At 38.6% G+C, this 20,634-nt stretch overlaps 1 protein-coding gene across 11 annotated transcripts in view; it reads right to left on the minus strand.

The window, feature by feature from the left end:
- The window catches only part of LOC112558293 (histone-lysine N-methyltransferase 2C-like), a 50,831-nt gene that overhangs the window by 16,374 nt on the left and 13,823 nt on the right, over positions 1-20,634 (minus strand). For 5 of the 11 annotated variants that reach the window (XM_025228672.1, XM_025228666.1, XM_025228667.1 and 2 more), the window contains exons 24-43: positions 18,459-18,662; positions 17,006-17,146; positions 16,217-16,309; positions 15,952-16,049; positions 15,431-15,725; positions 14,614-14,787; positions 13,680-13,754; positions 13,179-13,386; positions 12,767-12,987; positions 12,484-12,557; positions 11,530-11,580; positions 10,929-11,085; positions 10,292-10,678; positions 9,039-9,374; positions 8,465-8,688; positions 6,390-6,479; positions 2,675-2,915; positions 1,380-1,487; positions 1,082-1,236; positions 343-616 (exon numbers count right to left, since the gene is read on the minus strand). In XM_025228672.1, the coding sequence (XP_025084457.1) occupies positions 343-616; positions 1,082-1,236; positions 1,380-1,487; positions 2,675-2,915; positions 6,390-6,479; positions 8,465-8,688; positions 9,039-9,374; positions 10,292-10,678; positions 10,929-11,085; positions 11,530-11,580; positions 12,484-12,557; positions 12,767-12,987; positions 13,179-13,386; positions 13,680-13,754; positions 14,614-14,787; positions 15,431-15,725; positions 15,952-16,049; positions 16,217-16,309; positions 17,006-17,146; positions 18,459-18,662 (3,606 nt within the window). The remainder of the gene's footprint in view (positions 1-342; positions 617-1,081; positions 1,237-1,379; positions 1,488-2,674; positions 2,916-6,389; positions 6,480-8,464; positions 8,689-9,038; positions 9,375-10,291; positions 10,679-10,928; positions 11,086-11,529; positions 11,581-12,483; positions 12,558-12,766; positions 12,988-13,178; positions 13,387-13,679; positions 13,755-14,613; positions 14,788-15,430; positions 15,726-15,951; positions 16,050-16,216; positions 16,310-17,005; positions 17,147-18,458; positions 18,663-20,634) is intronic. The other 6 variants (XM_025228671.1, XM_025228665.1, XM_025228668.1 and 3 more) reach the window with 6 other exon arrangements.

The raw sequence follows: 20,634 nt of genomic DNA on the forward strand, positions 1-20,634 counted from the left end.
TTTTCACGAAGTGGTAAGTGGTATGGTATCTGAAAAGTCCACTTCAGATACGATTCTTGCACTAGTAACACTATTTTGAAAATGACTGAAAAATAAGATGGTCTCCTGGGGCAGCCACAAGACCAATTATGTAATAATGCATAAAAGAACCATTGTCATTTCCTTTCTTGTGCCCATTTTGTAAACTGTACATAACTAGATGTCAACCTGGGAATTTCATGGCTATGACCTATCGCGTGCATATTTCACTAACTGATAAATACAAATCTAAACATTAGAAGTACAACGTGAACTTGGCAGACATTGATGCAAGGGTTAAGGCCACTAAACAATGCCACTTACTTAAAAGGTCGTCATCTTCAGGTTTGTCATCTTCAGAAGACAGTGAAGGCTTGAGGTCTTTGGGTGCCATTTCTCCTGGCAAATGTAGTGGATCTCCTTCCACTACACTGGCTCCCTCCTGTGAGGTGGCTCCATCTGGTGTTGAGACTACTGTTGGCTTTGAGGGATGACCTGTCATAGGGTCATGCACGGTGCTCAGATGACGAAAAACTTCATCATCGGATGTGTGTCCCACGTCAGAGAGTTGGCGAGAGATATCATGGTGTCCTCCCTGCTAAACAACATATTTCCTTATAGAATGAGTACAGTTCAGCCAACAAATTCTATTTTAGCTCATAACACAATCGCCATAAATTTAATGCAATAAAATTAGTTCCATTTTGTGAAAATAATAGAACAGATTAAAAGAGATTTAAAAAGTCTCACTTTTAGCTACACATCTCAGTTTTCCAGATCTCAGCTACATGCAATTATTTTTAAGAACATTTCTCTTATTAATGCTATACTAAGTTCAGTATAAAAACAAAGAACAGCCAGATAACAAGGACCGGTAGTTGGATTATTTCCACAGTCAACAAGGGGCAAATGATTATAATACAAAGAATTACATAGATTCCCCCAAAACAAAAAAACAAAACAACAACAAAAAAAACCAACAAAATCTCACCCACTCACTCTCAATATAAATGCTCAAAACATCCAACCCATAAAGAGCACATCTTTCCCTAAACACATTTACCTGTTGTGGGCCAGCGTGGAAATCACCGGGTTGACGTGGCATCACAGGACGAATAACTGATGCTCCAGGTGGTCGGTGCATTCGATGCGGCCCTGGAAATTGCACAGGGCCCGGTTCTCCATACTGACCCCGAGGACTGAAGGCTTCTTGAGCCTCTGTAACATTTAGCAACATAATAAACTGAAAGCAAAGTGCAGACAATGATTAAGCATTGGAAAATGACAGCACATATGCCTGATTGCTTCAAGTAATGCCGGCCATTTTTTCAATGTTACTAATGAAGTGCCCTGGAACTCACCTTGAGGAAACTGGGATGAATGAAGAGGGCGAACCATGCGAGGCCACCGCTCTGGTGGCATTCCTGGGTGACTAGGGCTCACTGGTTCCCTGAAGCCCTGAAGTCCTCCTATGGAGAAATGACAGGGAAATTCATCTTACCATAGGGATAGATCAATGCATTTGATATCTAAATAGTCCCATTGTACTCAATGAATTCATTGTCCTCAATGAATTATATCAGGTCATCAAAGACTGAAGATATAGGTATAAAGGATTGCTAAGTTATAATTCTTTAAAGTGATGTTACAATCTGCTAAAACTATTTTTACAAATATTAAGCTTACACAGGTAAATGTGCTGGACTTAAAAACTCCAGCCACTCAAAATAGCAATCTTTGGAAGCAATCTTTGAAAGGAAAGCCAGAAGGACACGGTTCAGAAAAGGAAGAAATCTTACTAATAAAACTTCATTACTAATAAAACCTTCCCTATTACAACCTAAAACATTTTCATGGATGTATTTTGCTATGTCTCCATTATGACTGAAAAAAAAGAGAGATATTTTCATACACATTTAGGAAAGAAACTATAGATGATGAATGAGAAAAAGGGTGATGTCTTGTTTTGGCAGTTAAAAAGCTTGAATAAGAATAAACCATATTGGCATAAATTTGTAATATATGGATAAAAGAAGAGTGTAGGTGTATTATGATCTACAGTAGTACTGTTGGGTTAATCAGCAAATGGATAAAGTAGTCTTTGTTAAAAGTAATTGATAAAATTACCAAGGCCACAAAAGCAAAAGATATACTTTTAGATAAGACAAATAATGGTTAATAAACGCAAAAATATTGTACACATCTTGAGTGCATGAAAATGAAAACTGGTAACTCCTACTACATTTTATTTCTTTTCTTGTTGATAAATAAACTTAATTCTATATTGTATTTTTTCCCTTGGTGTCATTTACTCATTCCTTGAGGCTCAAAACCTAAACTTGTCTTCCCTGTCCCCGTACAAGTGTTTGAAGTCATGGTTCTTGAAATGACCTTCTTATTAATTAAGACCCTTCTCAGTTACAACCTGATTTTGGTGGATTCTAATAAGTCTTAAGAGGGAGGTTTTACTGCACTGTCATTGTGGCACAGAGATGCATGCATGGGTACACATTTAAGCGAAGAGAACCAGAACACAAAAGAATGTGAAAAAAACAAAGAATAAAGTAACAAAAGAAAATAATTTTAAAATACAAATAAATGATTGAGTCAACATTTAGGACATCAGGTTGTATGAAAATAGTTGCTTGCAACTCACCAGGTACTGGCGGCATCATGGGTGTTGGTGGATGACCTGGAGGTCCAGCAGGACCCATGCCCTCTGACTGTTGTTGCTGCATCCACTGGTGATGAGGAGATCCAGGTGGGGGAACCATGTTCAACATCTCTCTCTTCTGCATGCGTAGCTTGGTCTGCTGACCCAAAATCTCACGTAGCTGCTGGTGTGGAGTACCCTGGCCCGGCCCCAGGCCTGCCACCACCTCAGCAGTCCCGCTACCCTGGGTACCACATGCATATCACACATCACACCCACACCAAGATCACATCTTGCTGCTTTACCATCTAGTCACCAATGCTAGCTCTCTTCCCTGCTTTTGAGCTGAATTTTGCAACCCCCCAAAAAAGAAAATGACAAGCATCACTCGTGTCAGATTTTCTTCAAAATCTTCTTTTGTGTTATCCCAGTTGCAGAAAAGTTCCATTTATTCTCACCTGTCTTGAATGTTAGCTTTCAACCCTTTAAATTAAAAAAAAAAAAATCTGTTAACAAGACAGCCCTAGCTATGGAGGAAGGGGAGGTGAACAGGTGTTTTAGACTGAGTCAGCAACTAAGGCTGTATCACGGCAAAGCAGCCAGACCTTTAAACAGATGCCACATGCAGAGAAAGAACAGCAAGCCTTAGATGAAATATGAACCCAGCGCAGCCAATCCTTACTGTATTGGTGACAGGCGCTAACTGTTGCGCTCTAGAACAACCTACCACTGGGGGTATGTGACTTCCAAAAGTAATATATTTGTGGAAATATCAGTGAAAAAAAGAGAAGAAATGACAGAGGAAGATAAACATTCTTAAGCTATCCAAGCTCAAACGATTAGCCATGGAATAAATGGAAGCAAAAGTCAACTCTGTAATCTTTGACAAGACAGATTCCTGAAACAAGTATCAGCTCTATGATTACTGTTCTTTGTTTAGTCTTAATGAGGGGTGTATATATAATATCAAAAAAATCAGTGTTCTTTGTCTAGTCTTAACGAGGGGCATATATGATCACTAGTGTTCTGATCTTAATGAGGGATATATATAAATAAAATCAGCGTTTTTTATTTGTCTAGTCTTACGTGCCTTTTTTATCACGATCTCTGTCAAATATATGCTACCTCCAAGAGTTACCTTTATAAGCAAATGCCTTTATTAAAACGCAGGAGTATGGAAATCTGTCCAAAGAAGAGTTTAGTTGCAACACTCTTTCAAAGAGAAAAGCAAAGGAGAATTTCCCATAACTGAGGAAAAAGGAGTGCTGGAGCTGATTGCTCAAAAACTGTGGAAAAGTGGTTACAGGCAAACCTTACGTAACACTATTTCTACACATTTTGCATGTTGATGACAACCAACATGTCAGCAACAGATGTGTTTTATGCTATTTGACATCACCCACCAAAATATACAAGAAGTTATGCTTTATATCCTGCATGCTAATAAAACAGCTGACAAGATGGAATCATCAGTGGATTTTATATGAAGAACAGTTGGTGAGAAGGGAAAGAAAACCAATAAATTAAGTTATGTTTCTGTAGATGAGAAGTCACAGCCTCAGGGCTGAAAATTATTCTTGGTTCTTTTGTGCAATTTTATTACAAATCTATAAAACATTTAGAACCACATAGATCACTGGAATGCTGGTATGTTACACACACGAGCAATTCAAACAACAGTGGAAGGGAACAGGCACATCAACATTGTTCCATGCTGGTTAGCTGCATCTATGCTTATAAACAGGATCAGGATGAAGTGAGCATGTAATACAAGGCACATGCACCATACCACACCAAACTGTTCCATCAACTGCAATGCCACAAAGCAATCCACTAAGTCACACCACCATGAAGATGGCAAAGACTCTTGTTGTGCTGTCAACTACCATAGATAAAGCAGTTTTCTCTCTTTTAACACAACACATCCTTCCACTTACATGCATTCACCTCACTCTCACATCCATGCTGGTACCACATTTTTTTTAAAAAGGGTAGCGGTGAGAGACAGAGGTGATAACAGGCAACATATATAAACTGACCAGATGTTAGCCATTTATATAGCCCACAGCACTGCTACTTATTCTTCAGAGAAAATAAATGTCATATGCATATTTTTTGTTGCTTTCTTTTAAACACTGAAAGCAGACACAAATTAAACTTCAAGTGGAATTTGACAGAAAAGGCTAGTTGAATAAAAAAAAAGGTCTATGTTGCAGGCTTGATTAATACATCTGGTCAATTTTTAACCTTGCAAAACAAGATGACATGCATTGGCCAGATTCTTTTAAAAACAGAAAAGAGTATATAACATGTTTCTGGCAAACATGACACAGAAGAATCCCTACAAGAGTGCGTTATATGTTGTCCACAGTGTTTTGTTCCTTGCCTGTTAACTTACAATTACCAGCAATTTCATTCAACCATTTTTAGGCCTTTTCACTTGTAACAGCATTTAATAGACTGTACCATCTCTCTTGATCTCACAAAATTTTAACTGAAGCAGCCTGGAACCCATTTATGGGGTTTTAAAAGTTTGCAACTGCAGTTAGACAAGCTTGAATAATACACTGCAAACTTCTTTGACAGTGCTTAATTCAAAGGGAGCTAACTGTAGTGCATGTCATCATGTTTATTCAATGCTCAAAGTGCTCAACTAGAATTTAATAATCTACACATTTCATGTGTTAACATGAGTTACACATTGTCACAACACTCAACATACATGCTTTCAGCAAAAGGATATACAATAACCAAGTGCTCCTAGCTGCTCATATCTTTAAAAGTGATTTTACCAAGACTGCTCTCAAGCAGTATGGTATTGATGAACATGCTGTGAACGTCATTATCTCTAGAGTCTAGACCATGGGCTGCAAATAACAGCACCCTGACCATTTTCAGTGTTAGCTGGACTAAAATGCTGCTTGTACCCATTTACCCGAAACCTGCTTTGATGTATTTAATCAGTTCATCTTTTCAGTATGTCTAAAAGCAAACCTTTAAATGCCTAACTCCATCACAGGAAAGTTAGTGGGAAGAGAACTTGGACCAAATGCAAAGGCCAAAGCTGATTAAAATCATATGCTGAAAAAATTTTTTGGAAATATGAAAAAAAGTTCTCTTTTTGTCATACACACCAATAAAATGCGTACAACCTAATGGGCTGGTAGGCACGAGCAGCAAATCAGTACAGAAACATAAATATTGGCAAGTGTTAGTTATGTCTAAGCAAGTATGCCCCATCAAGTTAACCACTATAGGATGCTATTCAGAAGCCAAAACAATGCAAATAACTGTATTTGCTGTACACACGTTTGTAACCATCTGTGTGTAGACCAGTATTTTTATGGCCATTTTCTCTACCAGTGGGTGGGTATGTGGGTGATGTAGATGTTAGCGGGCATACCAGTAACAAACACTAAAATGTTGCCTGTACACAAATGGCAGTCTTGTGTCCAGACTTGTTTCTACCCATTACCACCAGCATGTTTGTTATTCTGCCATCAACCAAAGTGAACTTAAAGCACTGAACAAGCAAGAAAAAAAATTGTACAGACATACAGAGCATTAATTTTCCCTCCACCCTACCACCAAAAATCAGTGCTGAAGTTAAGCAAAATCAATATAATTAATACCCAGTTTGCTGAAGTAAAAGGTGGGAGGATGTTTCACGGAACCAGGACACAAGTTAGACAAAGGGACCACAAACAGCGCAACTTACCATGCTAGGGTGTGCTACAGAGTAGGCCCATGGGCCAGGCCCCTGCGGAGGAAGCAGCTTAAGGCGGCGGGCGGCCAGCCCCAGTGCAGGCTAACGTCAAAAACAGCAGACATCACAGCAAGAGAAGAGATAGAGAAAGGGAAAAAAAAAAATACACAAGCACAACCACCCATCAGAAACAAGCTATAAGAAACTCAACTACCAACAGGCATCAATCTCTACTTGTTCTATTCAGCCCGGACATCAAGAACAGAATGCAAACACTACGCTGTTTCAGTGTCACATCAAAGAATGTGGCTGCAAACATTACCAAGATGCTAACAATAAATGAACACCTGGTTGATGAAAAAACACCACACATTCACTAAACATGTTTGCATTCTCTCCTTGAGATGACAGACTTGAACCAAGCTGTGCAGATTTTAGATAGCAGCTACTTCAATCTACCACTTGTACTTTTTCTGTTTCACACTCATTATTTTGAGGGGGAACACATTAGCAACCTAACCAAAACCCTAACCCTGAGTTTATAAAAACAATTACCTTTTAAAATATACCACTGTGTTGTGTCATCATCTCCACCATACACTGTTACAGCTCTATATATTCAAACACATTTGTTGCACAGCTACTTTTCAAAATCTCAAGTCATCATTTATCGTAGAACCAGGGACTGTTTCCCAGGATCCAGTTTCATTGATTATGCTGCCCTTAACTTTACTTTTGTTAAGTGCTGATCTTTAAAATTAGTAATACATCTGTTTAAAAAATATTGCATGAATTGTAACTATTTAAAAACATTATTTTGTTGGAAAAGGTCCAGTCGGTCTACTTTCTTGACATTCCTCAAAGTAACTTAGCACTAATAAGAGTTTTTTTTTTAATCAGAACATTTATCCACTTTCTTTTCATCACAAATTTAATGTTTGTATAAACATCATGTTCACGAAAAAGAAAGACCTACACCACTGTCAAGGTGGAGAAAATTCAAGAGATAAAAAAGCCTAAACTGTAGTTGCTCAAGAATTTAAGCTGCACCAAAGTAGCACAACTCTACTTGTCAGATGAATGGCATGCAGTATTTTGTCATAAACACTTCATTTAATGTAAAAAGTTTATTTATTTCTCAGCCCTTACATTACAGGTAGAGGTGTATATTGACAGCAAATTTTAGGCACACTGTCCTCACACAAAAGGGAGCTGAGAGCATAGACTTGGAAGAAGAATCCTTTTTCCTCCCATTCAACATTCTCTTTCTCTTAAGCAAACCTAGTAATATTTGTAGCTTACATCTGATGCTGCAAGGGATAGGCATATTGCTTAAATATTAAGTTGTTATATTTTAGTGTTAGTAAACGCAGCTATTTATAAAATGTTACACGCGACTAGCTGGTCCTACGAAGGGTGAATATGTGAGAGAGTGAGCTGATACTACAAGGTTGCAAAAATAAGGCAAACCTTAAGGAACCATGATTAACAATATCAAAAAGAACTGCTACTCTTTTTGCGTGGTACCTTCAACAAGCATAAGATGCCATACTTTGCTGAGCATGTCAGCATTAATGACAATTGAGCCATTAAAAAAGCCAATTTGTTAAAGTGCAATATAAACAGGTGCTACCTCTAGCTTCTGCATTTGTTGACAGCATCAAGCTCACAAGACAGACATCAACAAGAGTGAGCGACCAACAAGAACATGACTTCATACTCTTTTTCACTTGACTCCACCAGTTCATGCTTCCTGTGCCATGTGACACCAACTTGTTGTGCTCCACACTGAATAATCACAAGAGTTGTTCAACATGACAGCTTCCCCTCCCACACCCTCAACCCTGTTTATCCTTGTTACCTTTTTTTTTTTTAAACATTTCAAATTTATAATCTGCAGAACCGTTCTTAATTTTTAAATCATTTAATGAAAAAGTACTGCATTTTCTCCTCTAAGATATTTATGAGCCAAGAAGTTGGTGTTACTTGGCATGCAAGATGAATTCACTATGGCCACTGCACATCACTATCACACAGGCAGATGCCAAGATAACGATTCCACTATGCCATACACAACAATGACTTACATCCTGTGGTTGCATCATTCGGATTGGATAATGATCAGAAGTCACATCAGATATAGACCGTGTCAGACCTGGGTCCCCAGGCATTCGCGTGCTTGGCCCTTGTTGACCATATGGGTGTGGTAAGCTGTTTGACCGACCAAGTTGCGAGGGGCTCTTGAAGTTTAAATCTGCTGCATAGCTGCCTGTATCTGCATGCCGAAGAGGGCTAGACATGCCACTTGTACCTGAAAAAACAAAACCCATATCCATTTTCATTGCTTTGCACTTATGCTGGCATGAAACAGATTTTATAGAAATGAGTCCATGAAATAACTTAGATAAGGCATGCTAGAGCATTTTTAAACACCTTTTTCCTATTTACCCTCTATTGTCATTGCATCAGATTGTTAACATTAACTACCTCATGCCAATGGATTTTTCTCACTATGACAATTATTGAATATTATTCACCAGTTACTTAAGGAGGGGATCTTTTTGCTTTCCCTTTTCGTGTTGCTGAAAAAAACCCCCAAACTAGACAAAACCCTTAGCCTTGCAAACTTAGGCCAATTATGTCAGCAGAAAGTGCACACACCAGGAGATGGACCAAACTGTGAAGGGCGAGGTGGTGTGGAGGATATGGCATGAGCAGGAGAGGCATGAGCTGATGATGGTGTTGGTGGTCCATATGGTTCTGGGGGCAACCTATGATAAAGGTCTCCTGCTGGGTCTGCAGAAGGAGCTACCCCTTTGGGAGTATGATGGCCTGAGTAGCTGTCTGCCACAGAGTGGGACAACCGTAAAGTATGATGGAAGATATCATCTTGTGGAGTGGGTGGCCGCGGGGTTGTTGGTGTGAAAGCATATGGGTCTGCAGCTGGCTGAGGCTGGTGTGGTACTGTGGGATGATCCTCCTGCTTCATGTGTTGACCTGCAAATCACAGGATACTCTTATTAGCAACCAAGGCCTAATGTCATCAGCAAGGACTCGAAAGGCAGTCCCACTGGCTTCTCTGTTACAAGCCCAGAGAAAAGTAATATATTTCGGTTCTCGAAGTTCGGGAGCCTGGATTAATTCGTTCCAAGCCCAGAAATGCCTATTTACTGGCCTTTTGTATATAATATGTAGAAAAACATGAGTCTCAACAAGAAATCAAAAAAAAATAATAAAGTACTGTACAGTACAGCACAGTAAATTGTGTTTCATTTACTGTACCTGTTGAGGGTTCTGGAAGATTTGTCAATTGTTTGCTGTTTTCTCCTTTGTACTCACACTGATGAATTTTTTATTTGTTCGGATTGACAAAATTTTCTCGAATTCCTGCATTAATTTTAAATGTGTTGTGTATCGTCAATTAAGGCATATAGTACATGCTAATTGGCTTTTTAATCATGCATATTATCCAAGAAAGGATGTCTTGAGCAGATTATTCATGTTGTATTCAGTGTATAGAGCTATATAGAGTTTTATAAAACGCGGCTCTGGTAAAATATTGATTTTTCGGTGCCGTGGTCTATTTTGTAATTTGTGTACTTTGACATATAATAAAACAGATTCCGAGGTGCAAAAATGTGTATTTTGACGCTTAATAAAATATTTTTTAACACCTACCCTCACCGATAAACCTCGTACTGATACCGAAAATGCTCTTTTTTGAGACGCATATTTCGATCAGGAAGCCGACATGTGTACCGTTTGAACGGCATTCTCTCCCTAGCTTACTATACTAGTAAAAGGCTATGGCTTGAAGCACCAGATGTGCAGATAAGTTCTGTATTTACTTTAAAAAAAAAAAAAAAAAATGCATATAAGTATTTACTGTATTTATAGTAGTGAAGACTCCATACCTGCATGATGATGAGAATATATGCCATGGGTGAGATGAGGCTTGCTGTAAGGGTCGTCTATAGTTAGTGGTGGCTGGCCCTGTGGAGGACCATGCACAAATGGATCAAAAGATGGCTGATGCACACGTGACCTTGGACCAACTGTATGTGCTACACTGTAATTGTCATTTTTGGAGGGACCAGGGGATGGAAAACCATAAGTCGTTTCGTGGGTCTGTGCAGCAACACCTTGCCGAGGTGGTGGTCCTGTAGGTGAGAATGGTCCTGTAGGTGAAGATTCCAGAGTAGGTGACTTGTGAAAGGGATCTTCCCAAGTAGGGCGATGGAAAGGTGAGCCTCCTTGACTTCCTGGACTCTGCAGAGGACTGCGTACAGATGGGGATAATGCTGGAGAACAAACATAAAATATGAATCAGTTAAATACTGACATTCATCTTTCACTCAATGCATTTCTGTGGTCACAATGATGGTCTCTTTATATTTTCTCATCATCTTAATAAATGTTACACAAATTTAGCAGCATCATAACAACAGAATAAAATATGTATCAGACACATGGTTCTGGTGCTGTGTACACATGAGAGATATAAGCATGTTTGCATGCGAGTTAACATTAGATTTTCAAAGCCATCCTTACCTTCAGGTGGGTCATGTGGCCCTGGAGGTTGTGCAAAGGGATCTCCACCAACTGCTGACTGTGAGGGCAAGGGTGGGGGCGCTGGTGGGGGTGGCATTGCCTCACTATCAGGAATCTTCTGTGCCTCTTGCCTCCTTTTCAGCTCTTGGTTCACCTGCTACACATGCACATTAAGTGTGAGCCTGACCTCCCAGCTGAACTTTGCACACACATGCACCCTGACCCATGCATGTAGGCTGTTCATGGTCAAGTTCTCAGTTACAGAATTAGATCTACAATACAGTTATGTATACATCCCAACAAGATGATGTCTTTGGCTGGACTGGATATGGAAAAAAAAAAAAAAAAAAAAAAAAAAAATAAAAAACCAAAACCTTGAAGCTTTAAGAACAGCATTCCTAATGTTATTATTCTTTAAAAGTTTGTAGTGATAAATATAATATTATAATTATTATTTGCTTATTTTTTAAGCAAATAACCTCTGCAGATTTCTAGGGACAGAAACCCTGTAAAGCAAGGAAGTTAAGAAAAAACAGAAGCTGATAATTTCTAACCTTTCTGTACACGATAACTGATGACTTCTAGCTAATTACGAACTCACCTTTTGGGCTTTCTGCACACGATGACTAGTGCGGTTTTTCCTTGCCTTTGCCTGGAAATCATAATTTCAAAAAAAAAACATCAACTATCTTCTTCTGCTAAAAATAACACGAATCCAATGAACAAGGGGGGAAATAAATGCCTAATAACATTGTAAAAGAGAATGGCCTGCAGTGATTTTAATCACCTTTATTGCTAAAATGAAAAAGGTAAGTAATAAACATCTGCTAAGTCATGTATGAATAATGTATGTTTTTTTTCTGTGCTTCTAGACAGTGGGAAATCTCTTCCACACTACATTTGCTATTCTAAATCAAACACTCACAGAAAACATTTATTTTGAAAATACGCTTGATTTTTTTTTTTTAGTCATTTACTACAATTATGTATGAATGCAATTTATTTTTATATTGTATTTTATTAGTCAAATGTATTCTATTATATTTAACATCTTTTTCATCATGTGTAGTCTTTAGCCTGTAGCTTAGTGTGTTTTATGTATCACTGCATTTCATTGTCAGCTGGTGGTTTTTAATGTTATTATTGTTGGTTAGCAAAGAGTGTGCGCAACCTGCTTTGATTGTGATGCTACATAATAAAAATGCTCAATCAGACATCGCTGTACATCAAATAAAAATTAAATAATATTGTACATAAAAATATGGAAAGAATAACCGATGGAAACACATAACACAGGTAAGGGGAGGGTGAGGGCATTGGTGTTTAAGGCAGAGCCAGCAACGAAGGCTATATCATGGCAAAGCAGCCAGCCCTGTAAACAGATGCCACATGCAGAGAAAGAACACTATGCATGAGATGAAGCAGAACCCAGGACAGCCAACCCTCATTGTATTGGCAACAAGGCGCTAACTGTTGCACCACCAGACTGTCCCGATGGGGAGGGGAGGGGGAAAAAACCAACAAGACAGCCAGAACATAGTACTATTCCATGTACCAAAAATGGTGCCTTCTCTTCAGGTTTCAGTTTCCGCCACAGCTTTGCAATTTGCTTTGATCGCTCAGACCACTCTGCGAAAAAAGAAAAGCATCACAATATGATGTCTGTGGAAATATGTGAATATATATCTACAAGTGCGCACATATGCATGTTTCATGGAATAGCCTGTTATTTAAAAAAATTAGGGGGTTGGGGAGGTTGTTATGAATACTAAGACTGCCCCTCTACCACTGATCTGCATCTTCCTTTTTTTTTTTAAAAAATATAAATTTCAGCTGACCTGGATGCTCCTTCCTGAGATTTGGGAAGTTGAGATTGACATACAGAACAGCTGAAATGGTAGCATTAGCCCCTAAAGCCTCATCCGTCTCCCATTTCAGGATGGTGCGCCGAGTTCCACCTCCAGTTTCCTCCTCATCACCTCCCATAATCCCTGATGGCCACGACTGCCCTTCCTGTGCAGGTCTTGGCAGTCCTTCCACATCTGGGTTCATCTGAGGACTGTTAAAAAAAATAGTTTCTTGCAAAACAAAAAAAAGAGAAGTTAACACTTAGCGCCTAAAACCATTAAAATATACTTCTACTCTGATTATTAGGCTATTTTCTAGTTATACCCTAATAATTTTATGGAAATTTTGTGGACAGCTTAAATTAGTGAGGTCAGATCCAGCAGAAGACAGGTTCTGACTTACCTGTAGCTAGGTGGGTAAGATGTTGCCATGTTGTGGTGGGACACTAAAGATGCTGAAGGCTGATCAGGCTCCATATCTATGCCAGTGGCAGCATGCATCATGGTACCTTGAGTCTGGCGTGGAGGCATGCCACCAAGGTGAGATGGCATGCCAATGTGTTGTGATTCTGGCATGTTAGGGGGCAATGGCAATGGGAACTGCCCCGGAACTGGGTACAAAGAAAGTGTTTTGTGATAATTCAACATCACCATTCCATTCTTAGTCAACTACAAAAACTGTAAACTACACCCTTGTAAAACTACAACTGCATCCCGTAAAATCACCTCAAGTGTTGCTACCGCAGCCACATATCTTAACAATGTAGCTGGCTCTGCTTCTAACTATTTCAGGTCTATTAAATGCAGACATATCTATTAGAGTGCTCATCTTAGGAGAGCAGATTACTCAGTGTCCTGCATTTACAAGGTTTATACATTTGCATTTAGCAGCCACTAAACGTACCTTGGGTTAATGTTTGTGTCTCCTCATTTGTCAGCACTCCCTTGATATTAAAAATGTCTTCCACTGTGTCAAGGCCTAAAACGCAATGTGAAAACAGGTCACAAGGTGTTTCCTATGCTCAACAAAATACTTCCTGCAGTGTCTACACACCCCCTATTCATTGGTTTCCCCAGTGATAGTAAGGCAAACACTAACAGTTTTCAGGGGGCACATCGCACAAAGATATAGATAAACCCAACACACACAGCAACATTGGAATTTTTCAGTAACAAAATAACCAAAAGTCTATTCAAGGACACTGGAGCTGAAAATCTGGGGTAAGTCCTTGAGGACAATCTTCTTTTTTTTCAGCAGCACTGTACTGCAGAATCCCTCTTATGTTGACAGCTTATAGTTTTACTTACTTTACAGAAGTCTTCAAAGATGATCCAAACTTTAAGATAAGATAAGACTTTATTTGTCCCAGAGGGCAATTCTGTTGCAGCTCGATTAAAATCAAAATTCATACACAATTGCATGCACAAAACTATTCATGTCTCATTCATTCGCACAGCCCCATTCAAAAGTCGCACGGCTGAAACAACAAAAGACAGCCGCAGTCTGTCCTGCATGCAAGCACACAAAATCGGTGGCCCGACGGGAGCCGGACAATTTCTGTCGACAGAGCATGCCTGTCATCACGAAGGATGGCAGACACCTTCAGAAGAGTCCGCCTATTATACAGAGTCTGAAGAGAACTCTGAGTTGACCCAATGACTTTGGAAAAAAGGTTGTTTTTTTTTTTTGATTAAAGGTAGTCTTACCTGCATTATTACCTGCTTACATGCTCTTTTTATTGGACCTGGAGCTGAATGAATGTTACAAAAGAGCCACAATGGTTTAAAAAATAACTGTATGTGTATAATTCATGTCTCTGGCCAGCAAGTTGACATACCTGCTGCAGTCAACATTTGTTCAACATTCAAGATCCCAGCCAAGTTTTCAGGAAGTTTATTTCCCGCCTCTACTTCTTTCTCTGACAACTCGCCTTCTTTGTGAAGAATATTAAGGATGTCCTCTTCAGGAGGGAACTCTATATCTGATGGCAGAATATCTAGATCTCCTGCTTCTGCAACAGAGAGAGAGAGATCAAAAAGATCCCTTGCTGTAGAGATTAAAAAAAAGGGGTCCATACTGCTATCAGAGAAAAAAATTCCTGCCTTCTTCTTGGACAATCTTCTTCCAGTCCACATGGTTGTGCATGATCTCTGTGAAACAAGGAGTCTTTGGTACTTCTTTAGAAAACATTGTAGAATTTCAAAACTTTCAAAAATGTATTTTTTGTTATTTTCAGTTTTTTGTTTATAAATATTTGATGTGCATCTGAATACAGTGGAAACTTAACTGGAGATCTGAATGAAATTAGATAAACAATGTTATACCTACTGATATGCTACCATCCTTCATTACAAGTCATGACAACAGTCTGCATACATTTCCCTGTGTGATATGGTTCTGTCCTTTAAATGACAAGTCCTGCCTTGTTCTGAGACATAGTGGTTGTCTCTAATGTGGCCTTACTTCCCACCCTATGTTCTTCTATGTTTTACAAAATATATGGACTTTTCAAGTTCTTCCCCATTTATACAAACTGTAAAAAAGATCAACATCTCAAACAAAACAATGGAAAAAAAAAAACAAAACAAAAACAGAATGCAAATGAGTGCAGTAAGTCACTGATCCTAAGCTGTAACTACAGATGATTTTGTTACCTAGATCAGGAATGTCACTTTCATGTGGTGGGCTGGAGACAGGTGTAGGATGATGCTGACCACTACTTCCTGGAGCTAGGAGTGTTTCCACCTCACCTTGACTTGAGAGTTTTACTTCAGGATTCAGACATACTTCTGAAGCAGGAGGTACAGATGGTAAGGCTGGAGATGGACTGGATGAGCGTGACAAGGGCTGACCTGGTGCGTCTGAGTCAGAACCAGAATGTAGCAAGTCACCTGATGATCCACGTGGGCCACGACTGGCATCCATCAACTTGCTGCCAAAGAATGCTTCCTGAAAAAAATAATTACTTGTTTTTATTAACTGAACTACCTTTTAAAATAAAGACTTCTAAAGATAAAGACAATCACAAAAACTAGCAGTTCTATCCTTTCTGTGATGGGTCACATTTGAATTTGTAATTAAAAATTTTAAGTTTTTTGTCCTGAGCTGACAGGTTTAAAAATCTTATTCGCTGATGTTAAAAACCTTCTAGGTGATTCACTAAAAATTCACTAACCTGCATATAATTTGGAAAGCTTTCTTCTAATTTGCCCTTTTTGATCCGCCGCCGTGATCTGCGTTTGCCTGGTGCAAGCACAGCTGCCTCTCCCTCCACTGTGCACATCCATCGACCCACATGAGCAGCAGACAGGAGCCATGACAAACACATACACATATAATACATTGACATAGAATGAGCAATCTACTTATACAAAATTCTAAAAATCGGAGAAATAAAGAAGAATTTTACAAGCAATAAGGGACCAGAAAGGTTCACTCACCAGCCTCTTCTCCTTTGGATGGTTCATCCATGCTGGCCTGTCGCTTCACAAGAGCTTTTCTGACAACAGGACGCACCATAAAGCCTCCAACACCTGCACAGCAATTGATCAAGTGGTTTTGATACTACCACTGCAACTTTTCAACCTCACATCCCTTACACTTCTACAAGATTATATTTAACCCGACAAACTACTTTTAAGAGGTAAATCAAGTAAAATCATCCCCCATCTCCCTCCCCAATTCCATACAAAAAGTGGTGCCTCAACAACAGGAAGACTTTGGTAATTGTTGGATATCCAGAAAGTGAAATAAAATATATCTTAATGGTCAAGGAAGGTAGCAGCCCCACAACCCCACTGTTATAGTGCAAGTAGGGGTGACAATGTCACACGGTAAAAGCACAAATCATATCATGTATCGCTCCTTTGATTGTGTAATCTGAAGAAGCCTCAAATTTGATCTGCATGGGCCTATGGCTAGAAAACCTCATCCACCCACTCAGCAGCATTCTGGTAGAAATGGCTACCCATTTATCATCAGTGTGCTCTGCCAACTGCATGCTGTGCCGTAGACATAGTGAACCATTTATGTTCATTATCCCTATAGTCATCAGCATTTGGTACTTTTCACATCATTACTGTGATATATTTTTAATACCAACAATCATTGCCATCACCTTCACACTTATATCTTTGACACAACAATAGGATATACTAAAATCACCCATTAAAAAAAAAAAACTTTGTTATGTGATCATTACAAAAATTTGAGTATGTTAACAAACTAACCTAAGCCAACTTTTCTTCGCTGCTGCCTTTGTTTTTTGGCTTCTTCATCAGGAATTAGACTGGCAATGGCCATGGCAGATGAGGCAGCAGAAGGAATCTCTCCATGCTCAAGGCCTTCAAAGAGCTTCATATCTTCCACATCTGTAAGATAACATTTTATTTATTCCAGAGGGCAATTCAGGGCAGCTCAATATGAAAGCACAAAACAATACAACATATGCATCTCCAAACAGACCCATATATTCATGGTTCAGACACCTGCATTGTTTCACACACAGTAACATTCATTAGTCGCACAGGCGAAACAACAAAGGACAGCCTCAATCTGTTGGTCCTGCATGCAGATACAGAATCTGCAGCCTGATGGGAGGTGGAAAAATTCTCCCAACAGGAGATTCCTGCTACCACAAAAGATTTCAAACACTTTCAGAAGTGTCTGCCTGTTATAAAGAGTCTGAAGAGCACTCTGGTCTGTTCCAATGACTTTGGAGCGGGTGGATACAACAAGATATAAGCTGCTTGTCCTTCACCAATAAACTGTTGTAACAAAAGATAACTAAGAAGGACAGCACATTCTCTATGTGGAATTTATAAAAGAGTTGAAATCTCTGGGAGACAGAAAAAGACCAGCATCCAGAGAAGGAAAAGTCGCTGTTGCGCCCTCTTCATGAAAGCTTGAGTTTTGGGATCCCAGCAGTATCATTTCGAATGCCCAGGTATTTGAAGTAGGGACAATATCCACCTACTTGTCATGGGTGACCCTGACGGGACTTGGTGGAGAATTCCGACAAATAAAAGACAATCTCTATGGTCTTACATTAAGTTCTAAGAAATTGTCACTGCAACAGGTAATAAATTCATCCAAAGCTACTCCATGGGAATCGACTGGCCCACTAAGAAGAGAGAACAGGGCAGTGTCATCAGAGAATTAGACAAGACAATGATCCTCATGGTTACTGGAACAACTGTTGGTATATAGAATAAAGAGAAGCAGCGATAAAACACAGCCTGGGGGGTGAGCAGGTGCATGTTGTGATGGTCGGAAAAAGTGCCACTCACAAGTACTTATTGCTGCCTGTCAATCAAAAACTGAATGATCCATGACACTATCTGATGGTCAAGGGAATAAATAATAATAATAAAATTGCATCTAAGTTACAATTAATGATGGATGACACTTTGTTACTATAATCTTATGTCAATGATAAAATATGAATAAAAACATGACATTAGTGTATTTATTTTTGTTACTGATTGATAAGATCTTCAATATTTTTTCTGAGGGGTAGGGGTGTGGTGGCTAAAACCTCCAATAATATGAACTTGGATTCCAAAAATATTTTGCAATGTATGGACTGAATACCTTTATAAGTGCAAATAAACAAAATATTTTAACCACAAAAATGTATATTATTATTTTGCCAAATAAGAAATACATTAACAGTAACATCACCTTTATCAATGCTATCTTCTCCTTCTTGTGAAGACAAAGAAAGCAGCCGTGCTAACTGATGTCGAGCAAGAAGACCACCCTCCCGAACCTTGAATCGCCGTGGCTGGCGGGGCTTTTTGGGCAGTGGAATGATTTGGCTTTGAATATGCTGCATGCCACTTGCCAGGAGGTAGACACCATCTATAAGGTACTGTCTTGGGATTTCTGGAAGTTCAAAGGTAAAGTTTATTATAAAATACATGTTGCAAAGTCTAAAATTCAGTACCATCTATGCAGAGATTTGTTTTGAAATTTCTGGGAGAAAGGCAAAGTTAGAAGGCCTGTCTACCAAAAGACCAGACAGCTGTGATGGAAAATTATTGTTTTGGGGCAGTATTCAAATTCAAAACTGCAGTCAGGGGCGCCTCAGGAAAATAGCGGTTTTGGGGTGTTGTGGTCAAATTCAAGGTAACACCGTATTTGCATACGTTCTCATATAATAAAACAGATTTCGGGTGTTTTTGTTGAAAAATGTATGTTTTGATGCCAAATAAAATCATTTTTCACACTTGCCCTAACTAATTTTATCTCCAAGTCTCGCGCTGATACCGAAAAAGGCTCTTGTTTGAGCCTTGGTACGCCAACAACGATCGTTTAAACCGGCATTCTCTCCCCTAGCTCACCAAGCATCTCACTATGCTATTAATAGTTTTTAAGCTATTTTAAACTAAACCAGGTCACTTTTTTTTTTTTTCGTATAGTTTACTGCCATTGGCTTATACCATGGTTTCCGGTAAAATTTGTCAAAACGACGTGATCCGATTGGTTCATAACCTGAACAACAGGCACTTCCGTCGTCTCCAAAATGTCGTGTTGATTCATTCCAACTCTGTTGCGCTTGACGCATAGTTCACTGAATATCATCTAATTTACGAGTGAAAAGAATAAATCTTGGTGTGAGAATCACTCTCAGAAGCTGTGAAAGCGAAATGCAGTGACTTCACAGAGAAATAAAACGAGTGTTTGGAAATACCATGTGCCTAAATGACATCGCAATGATGTGCAAGCAACGACCGTTTCTGATGATTTAACGAAATTCCGATAGTAAAATCTTTTATATGTTTAAAAGTTTAAGATTTGCGAAGTTTTTGATCATAATAATGAAACGCAGCAAAGCGACATACTGAGTCCATTAACGCTTTCATTCCTTTTGTCGCCTCCCCCCCCCCCACTTCACCTTTTTCACAGAATAAGTATACTTATTTTAAGATATATTAAAAATTTCTGGATCTTTTTCCTCATCATGTTTTAGTGACAGAACAAATTATAAAAGTTTTCCGATAGACATTTGTTTCCTGTAACTATTTGTTCCCGAATACATAGAAATGAAAACTGAACAGCAGCGTCAGTATCAGGTACCTGGTGGAATTTTCTATAAATTAGGTTATGTGGTGATAAAAAATGTCATCCTCTTGTAAATACTGTGACGAAGAACAACATAAAGCATATTAAAACAAATAAGTTTGCATGGAATAAAAGTAAAACACTGCTTAATCTAATGCAGGCAAGCAGATAATAAGGCATTTTTTTTAAACAGAGACACTTTAAAAAAACAAAGAAAAGAACACAAACAAACTAATGGTTTCCAAAAGCTGTTGGGGTGAAATTTATTGTCCTGGCATACTAGAATAGACTTAAAACTATATAGAAGGATGTCAAGTGTAGCATATAAGCACTGAAATATATTTTTCAAAAATGATCTACTACAAGATATATTTATTTTAAATCTTTGAACTGGGGTATCTCTGATTTACCTTTTCAATGCAAGGGCTTACATGCAAAAAGATCTAGCTCAGCTTTAAAATTGTGCGTTTTCTTTTTAGAAACGCATAAGCTATACGATGATGGATAGAGATTTTGGTATAACATTGTGGTTGATGAAATTAACACTTTTCAAAATCAAAATTGCCACATTCACACTGAGTAGGGGGTACAATGATTGATTTCTTATATCTCCTAGAAATCTTGAGATATCAAAATGGTAGATCATCATTATTTATATCAATGCCTCTTGTTTACAAAAAAACCCAAAAGATTTGTATATGACTTATTGTATTGTGTAAATTTGATTTTAAAATACTTTGTATGTTTTGAACAAAAAAATGTTGATTTAAGACACAATTTTCACTCTAGGGTC

Source organism: Pomacea canaliculata, linkage group LG2, assembly GCF_003073045.1.
Source record: "Pomacea canaliculata isolate SZHN2017 linkage group LG2, ASM307304v1, whole genome shotgun sequence".
In the NCBI taxonomy this organism is placed as follows: domain Eukaryota; kingdom Metazoa; phylum Mollusca; class Gastropoda; order Architaenioglossa; family Ampullariidae; genus Pomacea; species Pomacea canaliculata.